This window comes from Lagenorhynchus albirostris, chromosome 3 (assembly GCF_949774975.1).
Source record: "Lagenorhynchus albirostris chromosome 3, mLagAlb1.1, whole genome shotgun sequence".
NCBI classification, from domain to species: domain Eukaryota; kingdom Metazoa; phylum Chordata; class Mammalia; order Artiodactyla; family Delphinidae; genus Lagenorhynchus; species Lagenorhynchus albirostris.
In genome coordinates, this window is record NC_083097.1 from 169,501,499 (window position 1) to 169,522,516 (window position 21,018).

The 21,018-nt window shown below is 53.5% G+C and overlaps 1 protein-coding gene across 1 annotated transcript; it reads left to right on the forward strand.

The window, feature by feature from the left end:
• Window positions 1–15,731: 15,731 nt before the first annotated feature.
• Window positions 15,732–20,916, forward strand: ADAT3 (adenosine deaminase tRNA specific 3). Its single transcript, XM_060145695.1, has 2 exons — window positions 15,732–15,805; window positions 19,308–20,916. Exon 2 carries the CDS (start codon window positions 19,584–19,586, stop codon window positions 20,634–20,636), a length of 1,053 nt encoding a protein of 350 aa, XP_060001678.1. The 5' UTR covers window positions 15,732–15,805; window positions 19,308–19,583; the 3' UTR covers window positions 20,637–20,916.
• Window positions 20,917–21,018: the final 102 nt, after the last annotated feature.

Genomic DNA, 21,018 nt, shown 5'->3' on the forward strand with positions numbered 1-21,018 from the left:
TGGGGACTGCTGGCACAGGGAACTCTACTCAGTGCTCTGTGGTGACCTAAATGGGAAGGAAATCTAAAGAAGAGGGGATGTATGTACACGTATGACTGATTCACTTTTCTGTGCAGCAGAAACTAACACAACATTGTAAAGCAACTATACTCCAATAAAAAAATAAAATAAAATATAAAAGAAAACAGAAAAAACATCCTCAAAGTGAAGAGAGGAAATTAAGTAAAAAGATTATGGTCAACCTTTGAAGAAAAAAACTGCAGCCCTGAGGTATGCGGACCCATACTAGGCTGTCGGTCTTTTTTAAAAAAAAAAACAGTTTGCGGGGACGTCCCTAGTGGTGCAGTGGTTAAGAATCCGCCTGCCAATGCAGGGGACACGGGTTTGAGCCCTGGTCTGGGAAGATCCCACATGCCCCAGAGCAACTAAGCCCGAGCGCCACAACTCCTGAGCCTGTGCTCTAGAGCCCACGAGCCATAACTACTGAGCCCACGTGCTGCAACTACTGAAGTCCGCGCGCCTAGAGCCCATGCTCTGCAACAAGAGAAGCCACCGGAATGAGAAGCCCGCGCACCATAACGAAGAGTATCCCACGCTTGCCACAAGTAGAGAAAGCCTGCGCGCAGCAACGAAGACCCAACACAGCCAAAAATAAATAAATTTTTTTAAAAAAGTTTTACTTTGATTTATGTTTTTATGGGAAATATATTTACATGGTTCAAAATTCAAAGGGTTTAAAAGGCTGTGCAGAAGACCTCTCTCCCCCAATCCTGTTGCGCAGGAAACAGATGACCCCATCTTAAGGCGGCCAATATTCTCAGTTGCAACCGATTCAGTGCTGAGAAACCCAGGCATCTGTGTTCACCTGTGAGCAGGTGTAAAGACACAATCCCCATTATTATTATTATTTTTTGACACATATAGTAGCTTTCAGCAACACTGCACTTGCGATCCTCTCATGCAACCCCTAGGGCTGGCCCACTGTTTGTGTACACAGTCCGCTCTTGCTGGACACTTAGGTTGTTTCCGCTGTGGGCGGGACAAAAACAGCACTTGGGGCATTTACCACTTGTGGGCGGGACTTGAGGGGAAGATTCCTGGAAGCAGAGGATTCTAATGAGAAGATTCACGCACCACATCCAGCAAACAGCGCAACCAGCGCAACTGTAGCCGACACCCCCGCCCCCAAACACGCCACAGTGGGAACGAGGGGGACGCTGGGGCATGAGGTTACAGGAGATTTTTTTTTTTTTCTCTTCTTCACTCTTTGATGTGTCTTCTGAGTTTTCGTTGGTTTTGCCAGGCAAAGGGAGTGTTTCATTGTTAGGATCAGCCAGAAGCTGAGATAAAACTAGATGCCTAAGGGAAGGTTGGCTATTAAAAATTAATGTTTGTGGGACTTCCCTAGTGGCTCAGTGACTAAGAATCCACCTGCCAATGCAGGCGACACGGGTTCGAGCCCTGTTCTGGGAAGATGCCACATGCCATGGAGCAACTAAGCCGGTGCGTCACAGCTACTGAGCCTGCGCTCTAGAGCCCACGAGCCACAACTACTGAAGCCCGCGTGCCGCAACTACTGAAGCCCGCGCGCGTAGAGCCTGTGCTCTGCAACAAGAGAAGCCACCGCAGTGAGAAGCCAAAGCACCGTAACGAAGGGTAGCACCCACTCGCCCCAACTGAAGAAAGCCCGCGAGGCTTCCCTGGTGGCGCAGTGGTTGAGAGTCCGTCTGCCGATGCTAGGGGACACGGGTTCGTGCCCCGGTCCGGGAGGATCCCACGTGCCGCGGAGCGGCTGAGCCCGTGAGCCATGGCCGCTGAGCCTGCGCTTCCGGAGCCTGTGCTCCGCAACGCGGGAGAGGCCACAGCAGTGAGAGGCCCGCGTACCGCAAAAGAAAAAAAAAAAGAAAGAAAGAAAAAAACGCGCGTGCAACAATGAAGACCCAACGTAGCCAAAAGTTAATTAACTGATTAATTTTTTAAAATTAATGTTTGTGCTTCCGGGTACAGACCCAAAAGAACTGAAAACAGGTACTCAAACAGATACCTGTACAGGAATGTTCACAGCAGCATGGTTCTCAGCAGCCAAAGGTAGAAGCAACATGCGTGGATCGATGGATGAACAAAACGTGGTCCATCCACACAGTTGAATGTTATTCAGCCTTATAAAGGAAGGAGATTCTGACACCTGCTACCATATGAATGAACCTTGAGGACAGGATGCTCAGTGAGAGAAACCAGACACAGAAGGACAAATATTGTCTGATTCCAGTCATGTGAGGTCCCAAGAGAAGTCACATCCACAGAGACAGGAAGTAGATGGTGGGGGCCAGGGGCTGGGGGAGGGGCCGGGGAGTCAGTGTTTCAGTTTGGGAAGATGAGAAAGTTCTGGAGATGATGGTGGGGGCGGTTGCCCGACAATGTGAATGTGCTTAATGCCACTGAGCTGTGTGCTTAAAAATGGTTAAGATGGAAAATTTATAGTATGTGTATTTTAACACAATAAAATAAATAAAACTTTATGAAACCAGGAGGTGGAGGGAGGGCTGCAGGTGGTTGGGGGCAGTGCCAGCGTTCTGGGCTGAGACCCATGGAGTCACCCAGGACCTCATGCTCAGAAGGGCTGCACCCATGATTTACTGCTCTGTGGCTTGTGTCTTGAAATTCCTCGTAGTATTTGAGCAAGGGCATCTTAATTTTCATTCTGCACTGGGATCTGTACATTATGTGGCCAGTCTTGGTTCGGGGAAAGGACTCAAGGTCGGGGTCTGGGACCCTGAAGTCGGCGGAGAAACGCCACAATATGTAAGTTTGTCTTTGCCCCACCCTGAGGGGAGAGGATGAGACCCAGTCAGGAAGTGGGCTTCTGACAGGGCACGGAAGGAAGTGGGGGGAGGAGGGTCTGAAAATAGCACTGCTCACCCAGCTGATTGTGGGTGGGGACGGGGAGAGGGGCTTGGATGGGACTTTTCTGAGGAAGCCCCCTCCCCGGAACCCAGCCCTGCTCCTTCCCTGGACTCAGCCAGACCTTGCACCATGGCCCTACCAGCCCAGCCTCAGGAGTTGGGTTTCAAAGCAAAGAGGTGCCGGAGGACCACCCTAACAGCTTGGATGAGGGTCCTCAAGAGAAGCAGAACCAACAAAATATATAAGGATACAAATATAGATATATTGTGGAGACTTCCCTGGCAGTCCAGTGGTTAAGACTCTGTGCTTCCAATGCAGGGGGTGGGTTCGATCCCTGGTTAGGGAACTAAGATCCCACATACCGCATGGCCAAAAAAATAAAGAAAGAAAATTTATTAATATATAGATACAGATATATTGCTACCCAGAAAGAGATGTATAATCAGTATTATGGAGGCTGAGAAGTCCCTCTATCTGGATCTACCGTCTACAAGCTGGACACCCAGGAGACCTGGTGCTGTAAGGCCAAAGGCAGGAGGTGATGGATGGTCCTGCCAGCTGTCAGGCAGAAGGGACAGATTCTCCCTTTTTTGCCTTGCTTTTCATTCATGTCCACAATGGACTGGTTGATGCCCACTTAGGCGAGGGCCATCTGCTTTATGGGGTCCACTGATTCAAAGGACCACCTCATCCGGAAAGCCCTGCACAGACACACCCAGAATTCAAGTTTAAAAAATGAAGATATATTGGGAATTCCCTGGCGGTCCAGTGGTTAGGACTCGAAGCTTCCACTGCAGAGGGCGCGGGTTCAATCGCTGGTTGGGGAACTAAGATTCTGCAAGCCACCATGGTGAGGACAAAAAAGAAAAAAAAAAAAGAGATGTATCTTACAGAGCGTAATGTTGCACGACTTAATGAAATTACACACATACAGGCAAATGTCACGACAGTAAAAAGATCCACGGTGGCCAGGGGTCGGGGGATGGAGGGGATGACAGGTGGAGCACGGAGGGGTTTCAGGGAAGTGAAAATACTCTGTGTGATGCCATAATGATAGATGCCTCTCATTATGCATTTGTCCAAACCCATAGAACGTTCACCAGGAAGAGTGAAACCGAGTGTCAACTGCAGACAATGGCTGATAATGACGTGTCAGTGTAGGTTCATCCTTGTCACAAACGTCCCATCTGGTGGGGGATGTTGATAGTGGGGGAGGCTATGCATGGGGGGGGAGGGGAAGTGGGAAATCTCTGTACCTTCTGATCAATTTTTCTGGGAACCTAAAACTGCTCTGAGAAATTGTCTTTAGAAACTGCACACAAGGGAGACTTCCTCGGTGGTGCAGTGGTTAAGAATCTGCCTGCCAATGCACGGGACATGGGTTCGAACCCTGGTCCGGGAAGATCCCACATGCCGCAGAGGAACTAAGCCCGTGCGCCACAACTACTGAGCCCGCGAGCCACAACTACTGAAGCCCATGCACCTAGAGCCCGTGCTCCACAACAAGAGAAACCACCACAATGAGAAGCCCCTGCACTGCAATAAAGAGTAGCCCCTGCTCGCCGCAACTAGAGAAAGCCCCTGCACAGCAACAAAGACCCAAAGCAGCCAAAAATAAATAAATTAAAAAAAAATCCTGCACACAAGGGACTTCCCTGGTGGCACAGTGGTTAAGAATCACCCGCCAATGCAGGGGACACGGGTTTGAGCCCTGGTCTGGGAAGATCCCACATGCCGTGGATCAGCTAAGCCCGTGCACCACAACTACTGAGCCTGCACTCTAGAGCCCACGTGCCACAACTACTGAGCCCATGCTCGCGCACCTAGAGCCCATGCTCCACAACAAGAGAAGCCACCGCAATGAGAAGCCCCTGCACTGCAATGAAGAGTAGCCCCTGCTCGCCGCAACTAGAGAAAGCCCACGCCCAGCAACGAAGAACCAACGCAGCCAAAAATAAATACATAAATAAATGAATTTATTTTAAAAAACCGTTCAATTTTATTAATTGACATATATTAAATTCACAAATAGTCTAAATGAAGTCTTTCACAATGCACTGCATGATCCTAAGTCAAAATACAGATTTCAAGAATTCAGAAGCATTCTTGTTCTTCTGATGCACTGACCTAAGAATTATGATTTCTCTTTTTTTTTGAAGTATACTTGATTTACAATATTGTGTTACTTACTGCTGTACAGCAAGGTGATTCAGTTATACATATATATACTTTTTTTTTTTTTCCGGCCACACTGTGTAGCATGTGGGATCTTAGTTCCCTGACCAGGGATCGAACCTGTGCCCCCTGCAGTGGAAGCGTGGAGTCTTAACCACTGGACTGCCAGGGAAGTACTTACATTCTTTTCTTTTAAATATATATTCTTTTTCACTATGGTTTATCATTGTTTATTACGCACCACCATTTCATGACCCATCTCTTGCAAATGGACACTTGGGTGGTTTCCACTTTAGGGCTATTATGGACACAGCTACTATGAGTCTTTTCCTGGTTGTGTGTGTATATATATATATATATATATATATATATATATATATATATATATTTTTACTTTTGGCTGAGTTGGGTTCTCGCTGCTGTGCCCGGGCTTTCTTTAGTTGCAGTGAGCGGGGGCTACTCTTCGTTGCAGTGCACTGGTTTTTCATTGCAGTGGCTTCTCTTGCTGTGGAGCACGGGCTCTAGGTGTGCGGGCTTCTGTAGTTGTGGCTCGCGGGCTCTAGAGTGCAGGATCAGTAGTTGTGGCGCACGGGTTTAGTTGCCCCGCGGCATGCGGGATCTTCCCCGACCAGGGCTCGAACTCATGTCCCCTGCATTGGCAGGCGGATTCTTAACCACTGAGCCACGAGGGAAGCCTGCACTCATATTTTATTGGACACTGTATTCATTTGCCTGGGCCGCCATAACACAGTACCACAATCTGGGGGCTTAAACGACAGACATTGATTCTCTCCCAGTTCTGGAAGCTCCAAAGACTGACGTGTGGGCAGGGCTGGTTCCCTCTGAGGTCTCTCTCCTTGACAGCCATCTTCTCCCCATGTCATGGGGAGAAGCCATCTTCTCCCCATGTCTCCTCTGTTCAATCCTGTGTCCTAATCTCCTCTTCTTACAAGGGCACCAGTCAGATGGGATTAGGGTCTAGACCCATTTTACCCTAATTAACTCTGTAAAGACCCTGTCTGCAAATACAGCCACATTCTGAGGTCCAGGCAATTAGGGCTTCAATGTATGCATCTAGGGAGACAAAATTTAGTCCCTAACAGACACCTACGCCTTCGGGAGCTTATTTGCTGGGTCACGGAATACCCATGAGTTTAGATTTTGTCCAAAATGCCAAATGGTTTTTCAGAGTAGCCGGGCTCTCTGGCTCCCTGGCTTCATCTCCTCCACCTGCCCCTGTTTTCCCCAAACTCAAATCCCAGGGAATCTTCCTGGTTTCAATATGCAGAGCCAGGTCCTGCCTGGAATGCTTTTCCAACAGAAAACGTCTCATCGTTCAGGATTCAGGGAAAGCATCACTCTGCGGAGATGCCTTCTTTTTTTTTTCTTTTTTTTTTGCGTTATGCGGGCTTCTCACTGTTGTGGCCTCTCCCGTCGCGGAGCGCAGGCTCTGGACGCACAGGCTCAGCAGCCGTGGCTCACGGGCCCAGCTGCTCCGCGGCATGTGGGATCTTCCCAGACCGGGGCACGACCCCGTGTCCCCTGCATCGGCAGGTGGACTCTCAACCACTGCGCCACCAGGGAAGCCCAACCTTCTTGACCACTCCCTTTACCATGGCCACATGGTCATCCTGAAGGCAGCAACTACCTTCCATTCTCCGTAGAGCACTTCCTGTGACCTCATCTTTCTTTTTGGCTGCACAACGTGGCATGCGGGATCTTAGTCCCCCGACCAGGGATTGAACCTGGGTCCCCTGAAGTGGAAGCTCAGAGTCCTAACCACTGAACTGCTTGTGAAGTCCCAATTTTATCTTACTTGGTTATTACCTGTCTCCTTCTACTGCTCGTGAGTACTCCTGGAACAGGGACCAAGTTTGCTGTCCACGCTCTATGTCCAAGCTCAGGAGAGAACCTGGCACACAGCAGGCATTCCAACATCATAAGCCATCAGGGAAATGCAAATCCGAACCATGGTGAGATGGTACCGCATGCCCACTAGGACAGCTGCATTCAAAAAGGTAGGTGATAACAAATGTTGGTGAGGGTGTGGAGAAATCAGAACCTCACACGTGGCAAGTGGGAATGTAAGATGGAGCAGCCCCTGTGGACAACGGTCTGGCAGCTCCTCAAAAGGTTAAACACAAAATTGCCATATGATCCAGCAATTCTGCTCCTTGGTACATGCCCACAAGAAATGAAAATGTATGCCCCATAAAAATGTATGCACACAAACTCACAGCAGCATGATTCATAACCACCAAGAAGTGGACACAACCCAAATGTCCATAACTTGACGAATGAATAAACCAGTGTGGTCTGTCCACACACTACTACTCAGCAGTAAAAAGTAATGAAGCACTGACACTAGAATGTGGATGAACCTTGAAAACATGATGCTCAGAGAAAGAAGCCAGTTACCAAAGGACAAATGCTGTCTGATCCATTTATATAACATTCCAGAACAGGCAAATCCACGGAGACAGAAAGTGGATTAGCGGTTGCCAGGGGCTGGGGAAGGGAGTGGGGAGTGACTGCTAATGAGGGGGGCAGGGTTCCTTTTGGGGTGATGAAAATCTCTAAAATAGATCCTGGTGCTGGTTGCACAGCCTTGTGAAAACCACTGAATTGTACAATTTAAATGAGTGAATTGTAAGGCATGAAAATTATGTCTCAATACACATGTTACAAAACTTAGTCATTGTACCTAATTAATTAATCAATTTTAAAATGTAAGGCCGGGGCTTCCCTGGTGGCGCAGTGGTGGAGAGTCCGCCTGCCGATGCAGGGGACACGGGTTCGTGCCCCAGTCCACGAAGATCCCACATGCCGCGGAGCGGCTAGGCCCCATGGCCGCTGAGCCTGCGCATCCGGAGCCTGTGCTCCGCAACGGGAGAGGCCAATCGGCCCTCGCCACTGCTGCCCGAGACCAATAGAAAGCAGCCTTTCCAGGCGGAGGCGGGACGGGCAGCCAGTATGTCTCCGCATTTCTCGCGGCCATGTATTTGTACCTGCAGGATAGAGCAGAAGGCGGAAGGACAAGGGGCTCCCCCAGTCCCTGGCACAGTGGCACGGGCTTCTGCAGAATGGCCCCCATTTCCTCAAGTCCCATACGGGCCTCCGTTTTAAAGGCGAGGGGTCTGCCGCCCCATAGATTCCTCCCATGCTCGTCGCTGTCTTGTCCATGCTCGTCGCTGTCTTTGCAACATTCTTAGGCGGATAGGTCCTGTCATCATTCCCAACTTACAAAAGTTGGGGCTTGGAGGCTTGGAGCCCCAAGACCCTTGCCCAAGGTCCCCCACTATGATTAGCGTATCTGCTTGGCTCTGGGGCAGGAATTTCAGTCTAGACAGTAGACTGGGTGGATGATTCTTGCGGGGGGGGCATCCTGGGCTCTTCGGGGTGTGGAGAGCATCCTTGGCCCCCCACCGACTGGATGCCAGGACCCCCGTCCCCCGGTCATGACAGTAACAAATGTCCCCAGACATCTCCCAGTGTCCCCTGGGGGGTTGGCAGGATCACCATGGGTGAGATTCACTGGATTAGGGGATTTCATGGACCCCCCCCAGGACAATGTACTCCCTGACCTCTGAGGTCCTGGAATGCTGCACACATTTAAATACACACCTGAGTGGGAGGGAGAGGAGGAGACACAGACACTGGGGGTCACCCTGGTTTACCCTGTCTGACCATTGGAGATTTGTCCTGGTGCGTAGTGTGAGCAGGGACTCAATTGAGTCAGATTCCATTTTTTCCCCCAAATAGTGTGAGGCTTTTTAACCTCGGCACTGCTGATACTTGGAGCCAAATCGTTCTCTGAGTTGGGGCCCTTCTAGGCACTGTAGGGTGTTGAGCAGCATCCCTGGTCCCCACCTGCACGATGCCTGGAGGACTCCCCAATTGTGGAAAATGTTGGGAGCAAACGTGGTTGAAGACTGCTGCTCAGGGCTGGAGGGGTATCCCCCGGGGACCCCGCTGAAGCACAGAAGGCCCGGCCTCGCTCCAAGTCTCTGATTCCGCAGGTTTGAGGTGGGGCCCAAGAATCTGCATTTCTAAAGGACCTCAGGTGATGCAGGTGTTGCTGGTGGTGGGGAATCCCTCTTGGAGACCCACTGCTGTAACGCCGCCCCTGCCAGACTGAGAGCCACTGGAGCCAGGTGCTGCCTCCTTCTGACCGGGAGGAGCCAGAGGCGGGGTGGGGGGGACCGGGGGGGGCGGGGGGGTAGATGTTTGGGGGGGAAGTGCTCAAATGACTGCATCTCCAAATCTGGCCTGAAGCCAGGGATTCGGACCATGGTGCCTTTCGTCGCTAGGTGGCGACAGTGCCCGCTTGATCCTGGAGGTTGGGGAAGGGGCGCAGGGATGCGGCGGGGGTGGGGGTGGGGGGTGGGGGCGGGGCGGGATGCGTGAGCGACTGACTTGTCAGCACACTAACAATAATAACGTGGTCCCTCCGCACGAATTGCGCTCTCACTCTGGACAATGGGGACACCTCCGTAGACAACATGTCCACTCATCCTGGAGCAGACATTCTAGGTAAATATCACCAGCTAATATAAATGCTGGAAAGACAATACAATAAAGAGCTGGCCGGGAAAGAATAGGGAGTACTAGAGATGAGGGTTCCTCTCTGACACCCCACTCCCACGTGGCCAGGGGTGGGTCATTCCGCAGCCGCAAAACTCAGAGACGAAGATTTGTGGTCTTCCTAGCTGTGCCAGGCCCTGTTTTTGGCTAAGCTAGAACCACAGTGGACAGCTAGGCAGACCTTGGGATGTTAGTTGGGGAGGTGCACACATAAATGTAAGCATAAATGTAAACTAATCAAAAGGACACAGATTCAGTGAAAGATAGCTGGGTGGTTAGGAGATTGCATCTCTGTTTCCTCATCTTTAAAACAGGTTACACTGCTGTCTTACAGAGTTGTTGAAAAGACTAAATGAGATGATATAAAGTGTTGACAATGGTGTCTGGTTCCAAATAAGCACTTAGTAAATATTAGCCACTTTTTTTTTCTTCTGCATCACACAGTTTGCAGAATCTTGGTTCCTCCACCAGGGATCAAACCCAAGCCCCCTGCAGCAGAAGCATGGAGCCCTAACCACTGGACCGCCAGGGAAGTCTCAATATTAACCACTATTTTTTAAAAAATTTTATTTAGTTTTTGGCTGCATTGGGTCTTTGTTGCTGCACACGGGCTTTCTGTAGTTGTGGCAGGTGGGGGCTACTCTTCGTTGCGGTGCACGGGCTTCTCATTGCGGTGGCTTCTCTTGTTGCAGAGCACAGCCTCTAGGAGCACAGGCTTCAGTAGTTGCAGCACATGGGCTCAGTAGTTGTGGCATGCGGCCTTCAGTAGTTGCGGCATGCAGGCTCAGTAGTTGTGGCGCACGGGCTTTGTTGCCCCGCGGCATGTGGGATCTTCCCAGACCAGGGATCGAACCCATGTCCCCTGCATTGGCAGGCAGATTCTTAACCACTGCGCCACCAGGGAAGTCCCTAACCTCTATTAATTATTATCATTACTTTCAGCATCTGAGACCTGGGAACGCAGAGAACGCTGTAGGTTTTAATTGTGTGTAAACTAAGTGTTAAAGGGCTGTGAGAAAAGAGGCTGTGTTTTAGAATTTTACAACACTTGAATTTGCTTTTTGGAAACTAATGTTTTCCGGCCTGGGGGAATGGCCAGATGAGCTGTGTGTGTGTGTGTGTGTGTGTGTGTGTGTGTGTGTGTGTGTGTGTGTGTGTGTTAGAGTCTGGGTAGGTAGGCAGGGATTCATTTATTGAAAGTGTCCTGTAACCTCCGGGAAACAGGAGATGGCAACCTTCCCCTCCTTGTGAGGCTCTCACAGCCTTTAATCTGCCTTTCCTGGGCAGTTGAAGGAAGCCCCCTGCAACCCATTTCCAGGAAGATCCCCAGAGAGGCGGGAAACACCTGGGGCCTATACAGCTGCCCATAGCAACCTCAGAAAGTCAACAGGATGAAAAGCCAGATAAACACAAGCCCCACAACTTGGCTGAAGAAATGTTGACTTTGGCCCCAGCCGCATGGAGATAGGGGTGGCTTGGGGGGAAGCCTCTCTCCCCCCTGGACTCATTTGTTGACTGACTGCCCTGCAGAGGTGGAAGTCTTACCTCTGCAGCTGACACAGGCTTCTGACTGACTCCAGGGTGCTTTCTGCTGCTGTTGAGCTTCCAATTGGGGAACCAATTCCATGGTTTCGCCACATTTTGGTGGCAGACACTAACCTACCACTGTGAGTTTTGAGGATCACGTTACTTATGAGAGGTGCTGGATGATGAATCACATCAAAACAAAAGGGACATGGGACATCTGTGGTGGTCCAGTGGTTGAGAATCTGTCTTGCAATGCAGGGGACGCCGGTTCGATCCCTGGTCGGGCAACTAAGATCCCACATGCCGCAGGGCAACTAAGCCCACATGCCACAACTACTGAGCCAGCACGCCACAACTAGAGAGCCCGCATGAGTGCTGCAACTAAGACCTGACTCAGCCAAAAAATATAAATAAATAAATGCAAAATTTAAAAAACCCAAAAAACAAAAGGGACACTATCAGTCGAAACTCTCGGTTTACAAAAGACTGAAGTCATGACTCAAATTAGCTTAAACCAAAAAACCAAAACAAAATACACAGGAAGGGCTAAGGGCCGCCTGCTTCAGGTATGGCTGGATCTAGGTGCCTACACAGGGACTTTCCTGGTAGTCAAGAGGTTAAGACTCCATGCTTACAATGCAGGGGGCACGTGTTGATTCCTGCTCTGGGAACTAAGATCCCACATGCCGTGTGGCACAGCTAAAAAAAAAAAAAAAAAAAAAGGTGCTTAAACAATGTTGTGAAGGCATGGACTCCTCAACTTCTCTTTCTCTCTAAGATCCGCCCTCTTCTTTGTCTTCATTCTCATTACTTTTTTTTTTTTTGCGGTACGCGGGCCTCTCACTGTTGTGGCCTCTCCCGTTGCGGAGCACAGGCTCGGATGCACAGGCTCAACGGCCATGGCTCATGGGCCTAGCCGCTCCGCGGCATGTGGGATCTTCCCGGACCGGGGCACGAACCCGTGTCCCCTAGCATCGGCAGACGGACTCTCAACCACTGCGCCACCAGGGAAGCCCCCCTTTTTTTTTATTTAACTGAGGCTCATGGTCCAGACATACAAATGCAAAACAACCACAATGATGCTCCCAGAAGGCTTAAGTCCAGCTGATAGGTGGGGGTGAATTCACAAACGAGGAACAGCAGAGTGGCTAGTATCTAGGGTCAGAGTCTATGTGCGACATGGTCACACCCTCCAGATCTCAGAGCTGTTGGGTGGCAAAAAATGACTCATGGAAGCTCCAGGCTTCCACTGTATGGCACCATGAGCGACACTGCTTATATTTCAGACAAAGTGCCTGGGATGACTCTCATTGGTCCCACTTGAGTTACATGTTCATTCCCCGAACCAATCACTGTGGATGGAATCTCTGTGGATGGAAATTCTCTGATTAATGGGGGGCTAAGTTGATAATGGATCTGTAGAGCCACATGAGCATGTGAGAAGGACAGTCCCCCACAAACATTGGAGTGCCATGTCCAGAAGGGTATGCTGGATCCTAAGAGAATACAACACAGACACCACTTACAATTGCCCGGCTTTGATGGGGTTTCCAGTAAGGAGATGCCAACCCATTTCCATTGCCACCCCATCCCAGTCCTGGAAACATAAGCACAGGCAGCTCCCCCATCTTCCTGATCCAGGACCAATGTCGAATAATACGCTAGTGTATGGAAGGCCCCTGTTCTGGTTATCCACTCGCGTCCATTGATGGACACTTGGGTGGCTTCCAGGTCTGGGCTGTTGCGAGTAGAGCTGCTAGGAGCACTCATGTACAAGTATTTGAGTCCCTGGTTTTAATTCTCTGGGGTGTGCACCTGGGAGTCAATGCCCTGACTCCAGTCTCACCCCCTCTCTCACCCCCTCTGCTGTAACCATGCCGATGACCAGGCAGTACCCGAGTGAAAGAGACACCCCTGGACCAAGCTGTTATGTGTGTGTGCCCTGTTCTGCCCACCCGCCACACTGCCTCTCCCTCCCCGCCTTAGCGCTGCCCTGTGGATGCACAGACTTGGTGCGTGACTTCCATTAGAAAGATTCAGTGGCAGGCGTCGGGGGTGTGTGTGGAATTCCCTGGTGGTCCAGTGGTTAGGACTCAGCACTTTCACTGCTGGGCCCGGGTTTGATCCCAAAATTCTGCTGCTGTGCAGTGCAACCAAAAGAAAAGAAAAAAGAAAAGAAAGAAAAAAGAAAGATTCAGTGGGCCTTTGTTGGTTTTTCTCCCCAAAGTGGAGTTCTTTGTGTTGACACAGAGGATGTTATGTTGTAGGCAGACATTTGTCTGCATGGACAGCCTGACAGCAGGGTCCCTGGACAAGGGGACCCCACTGGTAGACAGGTGGGTTGGAGGCCAGCCAGCAGCTGTCAGGTTGCAGCCAGAGGATTGCCGAAATCCTGTCTGTCCCTGTCCGGTAAGGAAATGAAGGCAGCATGCAAACAAGAGGCAGAGAGACAGGGATCATTTCTTTTCTCTCTTTTATGTCTTTCTTGTTTTCAGGAGAATTTCACACAACACAAAATTAACTGTTTCGACAGTACAATTTGGTGGGATAGAGAGTACATCCACGATGTTGTATAACCATCAGTCCTATCTAACTGTGGAGCATATTTATCACCCCAAAGGAAACTCCATGCCCATTAGCAGGCACTCCCCATCCCCTCCCCCAGCCCCTGACCCCACCATCTACTTCCTGTCTCTGTGGCTGTGACTCCTCCAGGGACGCCCTGTGAGCAGAATCAGACAGTATTTGTCCTTCTGTGTCTGGCTTCTCTCACTGAGCGTCACGTCCTCAAGTTTCATCCATGTCATAGCAGGTGTCAGAATCTCCTTCCTTTTCGTGGCTGAGTAATATTCCACTGTATGGATGGACCACATTGTGTTCATCCATTCATCTGATGACAGATACTTGAGTTGTTTCCACCCTTTGTCTATTGTGAATAATGCTGCTATGAACGTGGGTGTACAAGTATCCATTCAAGTCCCTGCTTTCCACTCTCTTCCGTATATACCCAGAAGTGGAATTGCTGGATTTTTGGGTAATTTTTTGTTTAAGTTTTTGAAGAACCACCACAATGTTTTGCACAGCAGCTGCACCATTTTACGTCCGTACCTGTATGTGTTTTTGCATTTTGAGAAATTAAAAGTAAGCAGAAAGATACATTGAAGAGATTCATTTTTTAGATGCAAATAATCTAGGCATTGCTTTTAATAACATACCAGTTAAAGAGCATTAAAAAAAATCAGCAGGGAATTCCCTGGCGGTTCAGTGGTTAGGACTCCGTGCTTTCACTACTGCCAAGGGCCCAGGTTCAATCCCTGGTTGGGGAACAAGATCCCACAAGCTGTGCGGCAGGGCCAAAAAAAAAAAAAAAAAATCAGCAGAACAGGGACTCTTGGCTAGCTTGGCTAGCTTGAGTGGGACATGCAGGGATGGAAAGACGTCTCTAAAAAAAAAAAAAAAAGTTAAACTAAAGCATACATTAATCTGAGTATTTAGAAAAGAAAAGAGTGATTAGCTTCCAGCAGGATGGTTTCCCGGAGTGCTGTTTCACATAGGAATAGATTGGGACACCAAGAGATGTTTTGCAAATTAAGAGGAGAAACACAGGGGGTTGGACTCTCAGGGTCCTACAAGGTTGAGGAGCTGGGCTGCGGGGGGGACTCTAGGAGGTGGGTTCTACCCTCCAGCCACTGCCTTCCAAGGGTAGACGTTGAACGGATACCTTGGTTCTTGCAGGAGTGGAGCAGGGAGAAAATGGAAAGATTGAAAATTTTCCCCCTTCAGGGTCCTTCTAGACCTAAATCTTTCTCCTTGCTTAGCAGTGGGGTTAAACCACGGTCTTCCAACCCTCCCCCCGCACTGTGGACAATTTGGGAGGCTGCTTTGGGGGCGTCCTATGCATTGTGGGGTGTTTGGCAGCATCCCAGGTTTTGATGCCAGGAGGAACCCCAGGCATAACAACCACAAATGTCCCCAGAGATCGCCCAGTGTCCCCTGGGAGTGGGGGGACAAATTGCCCCTGGTTGAGACCCTCTGGGTTTAACCTCTTTAACCAGAATGAATAACCGGATTTGTTCATTAGCATGTCTCGCCTGGGAGAGTCAAGAGGTCCCTTTCGCTTACTGTAGAGATGGGAAAGTGAGGCCGGAGTCGGCTGGGGCCCCAGAGCAGAACTGGAACCAGACCGCATCCTGGTCTCTGGGAACAGGCTCTCCGGTGCCACGTGGCAGCAGCAAACTGGACTCGGGGAGTGACTGCAACGGGTGGCGTGTGCCTCTCCGCCTCAGTCTCTTCACTCTGCTGATTTCCCAAAGGGCCCCCAGGGTCGGACTTTTCCCGCCGCCCTGATGGGTCTCGAACCCTCAACTCAGAGCTCGCCTCCCCCCCCCCCCCGCCGGTCACGGGAGCAGCGCTCAAGAAAGGGGCGGAGCGTGGCGGAGCGCGCGCGCGCGCTCTTGTGGGGATTGTAGTTCAGGCTCCGCCTCCGCCTTGCGCTGACTCCGCCCCTGGAACTACGCTCCCGTCGTACCCCGCGGCGCCAGGCGGTGAAGAGGCGGGGCAGGCGGGCCGGTTGCTAAGACTTGGTGAGGCGCAGCGCTTCCGCCCGTCTCGTCAGGTAAGCGCACGGCCCCGGGGTCTCGGGCTCTTGCGTCCCAGGCTCCCGCGGAGGGCGAGCGGGAGCTGGGGCGGGGGTCGCGGCTGCGGTGGACGCCGGCCGCGCGGGGAGCTAGGGAGCAACCTGGGCCAGGCTCGTGCGCGCCTCGGGCGGGCGCGGGGAGCGGCGCGTGTGCGTGTGCGCGTGCGCGTGCGCTCGGGGCTGCCGGGCCGCGGGACCCCGCTCTCCGCGCCATCGCTCTTCTGCGCGTGCGCGCGCCCCTGCCGTCCGTGGTGGAGACCCCGTGCCCCAGCTGTTTCCGGCGTGCCTTGCCCAGGGGTCATCGCGGCCAGCCCTCTACCTCCGGGCTGTCCACTGGACTGTCCACTTACCAGCTTCCCGCCCGCTTTGGGGGAAATGCCCCAACCTTTCTGTACGTCCTGAACATTGATAATCTTTTCTGATACTTAAGGAAAGTGTGAGTTTTCAAGACCTTTTAAAATTGTGACCTCGGGTCTCTCCCACACCCCACATGCACGAGGTTCTCGAATTTTCATGCACGATGGCCCACTTATAGGGTGGCCAGGTTCTGCAGATAAACACGCAGGTTGCCCCCTTAAATGGGAGTTTAGTGTAAACAACACACACACATATATATTTTAGAATATGTATATCCCAGTGATTGCATGGGACACAACGATTATGCTAAAAATTTATCTGATCATCTGGAATTCGAATTTAGCGAAGCGTCCTGCATGTTATCTGCGGACCTCACTTTGTTGGGGAGCTTGTCAGAAATGCAGATTTTTGGGGCCCTCCCCCTTCTATGGGGCCGAGTCCTGGAAACCGTATTTGAAACCAGTGCCCACCCGGACTGTGTGAGTGTTGGAGACTCCAGCCCTGGCTGTTCCTTCTGCCCAGGGCTCCCCACCCTCCCTCCAGGCCCAGCTCTGTGTCATCGCCTCTGAGGAGCCCTCCTGGAGTCTGCCCGTTGCAGGGCCCTGGGCCCCTGAGCCTCCTGTGGATTTTGTCACTTTCTGCCCCAGGCAGCCATGCATGGCGGTGGCCGTGGATCCCATTTCACAGAGGGGGAAGCTGGGGGTGGGGTTAGGACAGGTAACACCAGGTCTCAGCTAGGAAAACGTGGGCTGGGTAAGGGCTTCGGGCAGGGCTGGGACACACCCAGGGGTGAGATAAGGCCCCTTCCTCTGGTTGGGTGTCACCTTCAGAGCCTGACTCAGCTTGCTGAATAAGCCCCGTTGCCTCCTCGGACCCCAGACCCACAGCCCAGGAGTTCCAGGGCACCCAGTGAGGGGACTGGCTGTTAGGTGTCCTGACTCCCTGGTTCTGCAGACCCTCCAGGGCCTGCCCCACGCAGTTGAGCCCTCCCTGAGCCTGGCAGCCGGTGCCCGCCACAGAGGCTACAACCGTAAATGTAAACAGTTGTGAAAGGGGCTGCCCCCCCCCATTGGAGCACAGGCACCTTTATGAGGTGCCCTCGCTGTAGGCAGAGGGAGGTGGATACACCCAGGGAAGGGCCTGAGCTTGGCGGGAGCAGCAAAGAGCACAGCGGGGAGGGTGGCACGCAGTGGGGCGCCCAGAGCTGGGGGTGGATGCGGGGCTTCAAGGACGAAAAGAGGACCAGGTCAGCCTCCGAGCGCGTGCGTTTAGGTCCCCGCGGACGATGAAGCAAGTCGCTGGGTGGGTCACCCTCTGCGGACCCTGTTTCTCATCTGTAGAAGGGGCTCAGGACCCCCATGGTCCGGGGCTCAGAAGGCAGAGTCGGGGAGCTGCTGGCCACCTGGCCTCAGCGTCAGGTCCTGGCTCTGTCCTCCCAGCCACTTGGCCCCAGGCAAGTTCCTTGGCCTCTAGAAAGGGAACAGCCCCACAGTCTCTGTCCTGGGTCATGGGAAGGAGTCGGGGAGCCTGTTCACGGCAGTGTGAGGACGTGCGGTGGTTCCAGTGCCAGCAGTGGTCACGAGGTGCTGGGCCTCGTTTGGGGCCGGCTGCCCTGGCGACCACCACATGTCCCCCACCACCCGCAAGGAGCAGCAGCTCTCCTGAGATATGATTCACACACTGTGTGGTTCACCCACTTAAAGTGTATGAGCGTATTCACTATGTTGTGTGATCATCACATCTGTCTAATTCCAGAAAATTCCATCCCCCCAACAGGAACTCTGTCCCCATCAGCAGTCATTCCCCATCCCCTCCACCAGCCCCTGACAGCCACGAAGCCACTCTCTGTGTCTGTGGATCTGCCTGTTCTGGACGTTTCCCGTCAGTGGAATCACACCCTGTGTGTCCTTCTGTGTCTGGCTTCTCTCACTGAGCATCGTGTTCTCAGGGTCCAGCCACGTTGTAGCGAGTGTCGGGGCTTCACCCCTTTTCATGGCTGAGTGATACCCCTGGGTGTGGAGGGACCACGTTGTGTTTATCTGTCCATCTTTCTGTGGACATCTGGGTTGTGTCCACCTTTTGCTGCTGGAATCCTGCCGCTGCAGACATGCGTGTGCGGGTGCCTGTGTGGATGTGTGTTCCAGTTCTCCTGGACACACACCTAGGAGCGGATGGTGGCCTGCTGTATTTAGGCATCCTCCCTGGGAGCCGGCAGCCCGGCCAGCAGTGTCCCAATGGCAGCCCCCTGTATTTGTCATTTGTTTTATTTTGATCAGACAGAGCTTGCATTCTTGGAGATACAAACGGGACTGTGTCTGTCTTGCCCAGGAGACAATTTTATCTTGCCCGGGAGACAATGGGAGCTTTTGTGGCCTGGGGCAGGCTGTGCAGGCCCTGGCATCCTGGGCACGGTGTGTGCCGGGAGCAGATTCAGAGCCAGTGCCCCGGACCCTCCTGAGGGCCCCCGCCTGGCACAGGCGTCATGGGCGCCCGAGGGGCCCGTCCATGCTGGCTGCTTCTCAGAGCTGCCACCTGCACCCCTGGTCCTGTGCGTTTGCCGAGCTCGTATCGTGAGCTTCGGACAGGCGGTGGTGGGCGAGGACCTACCGTGTCCTCTGGGGGGCCTGTGAGCCGGGGCGCATCACAGGAGCAAAAGCCTCGTCTGGGGGGAGAGGCGGAAGGGGCTGGCCCACTCCGAGACGCCGCCAGGGTGCAGGGTGCTGCGGGCGTGGCACCGAGATCCTCTGGGGTCCCGCGAAGGTCATCTGTAGTGCATCTCTAACGTCATCCAAGGCAGCCCTGACCAGTAGGAATATAATGCGGGGCATGTATGTGAGATGAAGCGTTTAGAAGCCATGTTTTTGAAAAGTATGAAGAAACAGGTGAACTTAACGTTAGTAATACGTTTCTTTAACCTGAGACAGGCAGGGTATTCCCACTTCAGCACGTAGTCAACACGGTCGCTCCCCGGTATCCATGGGGAACTGGTTCCAGGACCCCCAAGGATGACAAAATCCGAGGATGCTCAAGGCCCTTATGTAAAACGGTGTAGTGCAGACGGTCCTCGGTATCCGTGGAACACAGAAAAAACTGAGACAGTTTATGTTCTTTCTTTTGTATTAAGTCTCTGAGGTCCGGTGTGCATTCTCCCAGCGTGAGACATCTCAAAGCAAAAGGGGGAAAAAGACACCGTAACAAGGGCGGTTTAAACTCTGTGCAAAGCAAGCGTTAGTAGGCTGTGAGTGAGAGCACGACCACTGATGCGTCTCGCTCGGTTGGACGAGCCTCCAGATTCGGCACGCTCCTGGGACCGACCCCTCGTCCGGCCCAGCAGGCTTCCCGCAGCTGAGGATGATGCCCTGCTCCGGTGTCTGTCCCCGCAGTCGGAGCCCTGCCGAGGATGGACCCCACCCCGGGCGACGTGGAGCCACACAGAGACGCGAAGGCCGGGAGCCCCGAGCGAGAGCCGGCGTGGCAGGCCCTCCCGATCCTGTCTGAGCAGCAGTCCGGCGCTGTGGAGCTGGTGCTGGCCTATGCCGCGCCGGTCCTGGACAAGCGCCAGACCTCACGCCTCCTCAAGGAGGTGTCAGCCGTCCACCCGCTGCCCGCACAGCCTCACCTCAAGAGGGTGCGACCCAGCCCCCGCCCCGGCTGCCCACACGCGCTGGAGATGCTGCTGTGCCTGGCGGGTCCGGCCGCGGGCATGCGATCGCTGGCCGAGCTCCTCCCGCCGCCGGCCGTGGACCCCCGTGGCCTGGGCCAGCCCTTCCTGGTGCCTGTGCCCGCGCGGCCGCCCCTGACCAGGGGTCAGTTTGAGGAGGCGCGCGCCCACTGGCCCACCACCTTCCACGAGGACCGGCAGGTGACCCGAGCCCTGGCCGGGCAGCTCTTCTCGGCACAGGAGCGGGTGGCGATGCAGGGCCACATGGAGCGGGCCGTGTGGGCCGCGCAGCAGGCGGCCTCGCAGGGCCTGCGGGCCGTGGGGGCAGTGGTGGTGGAGCCAGCCTCGGGCCGCGTGCTGGCCACAGGCCACGACTGCAGCAGCGCGGCCGGACCCCTGCTGCACGCCACCATGGTGTGCATCGACCTGGTGGCCCGGGGCCAGGGCCGCGGTGCCTATGACCTTGCACCCCACCCCGCCTGCTCCTTCGCCCCAGCCGCCGCCCCCCCAGGCGTCCGCGCAGGCTCCGTGCACAAGCTGGATGAGGACGCCGATGGCCTGCCCTACGTGTGCACCGGCTACGACCTGTACGTCACCCGCGAGCCCTGCGCCATGTGCGCCATGGCCCTGGTCCACTCCCGCGTGCGGCGCGTCTTCTACGGGGCGCCCTCGCCCGACGGCGCGCTGGGCACCCGCTTCCGCCTCCACGCCCAGCCGGACCTCAACCACCGCTTCCAGGCCTTCTGTGGCGTGCTGGAGGCCCAGTGCCGCCGGCTGGACCCCGACGCATAGGCCCGGCCTGGACCGGACCGGACCTTCCTCAGCCTCCCTCACGTTGCCAGGGGCTGCCGGCCCGTCTCGGCTTGGGGACACTCGCGCTGTTGCTGCCGGCGCGTGGGGTGCATGCCTGTCTGGGTGAGCTCTTCTCCGGGCTTGGGCGTTGCGGGGCTCCAGCCAGGCCGAGTAGCTGGGCAGCTTCAGACCTGGGCCTCTGGGGCCACCAGGATTGTGTCTCCTTTTCTCAGGTGTCAGGAAACAGCTCTGACGTGTGAAAATAAACAACTGAAAACCAGGTCGGTGTCTGGGACTTCCCTGGCGGTCCAGTAGTTAGGGCTCTGTGCTTCCAGTGCAGGGGGCACAGGTTCGATAAGATCCCACGTATCAAGCGGTGCGG

Excerpts from the sequence above, each read along its gene's own strand:
- ADAT3 (XM_060145695.1), top strand. The coding sequence starts at position 19,584 with ATGGACCCCACCCCGGGCGACGTGGAGCCACACAGAGACGCGAAGGCC.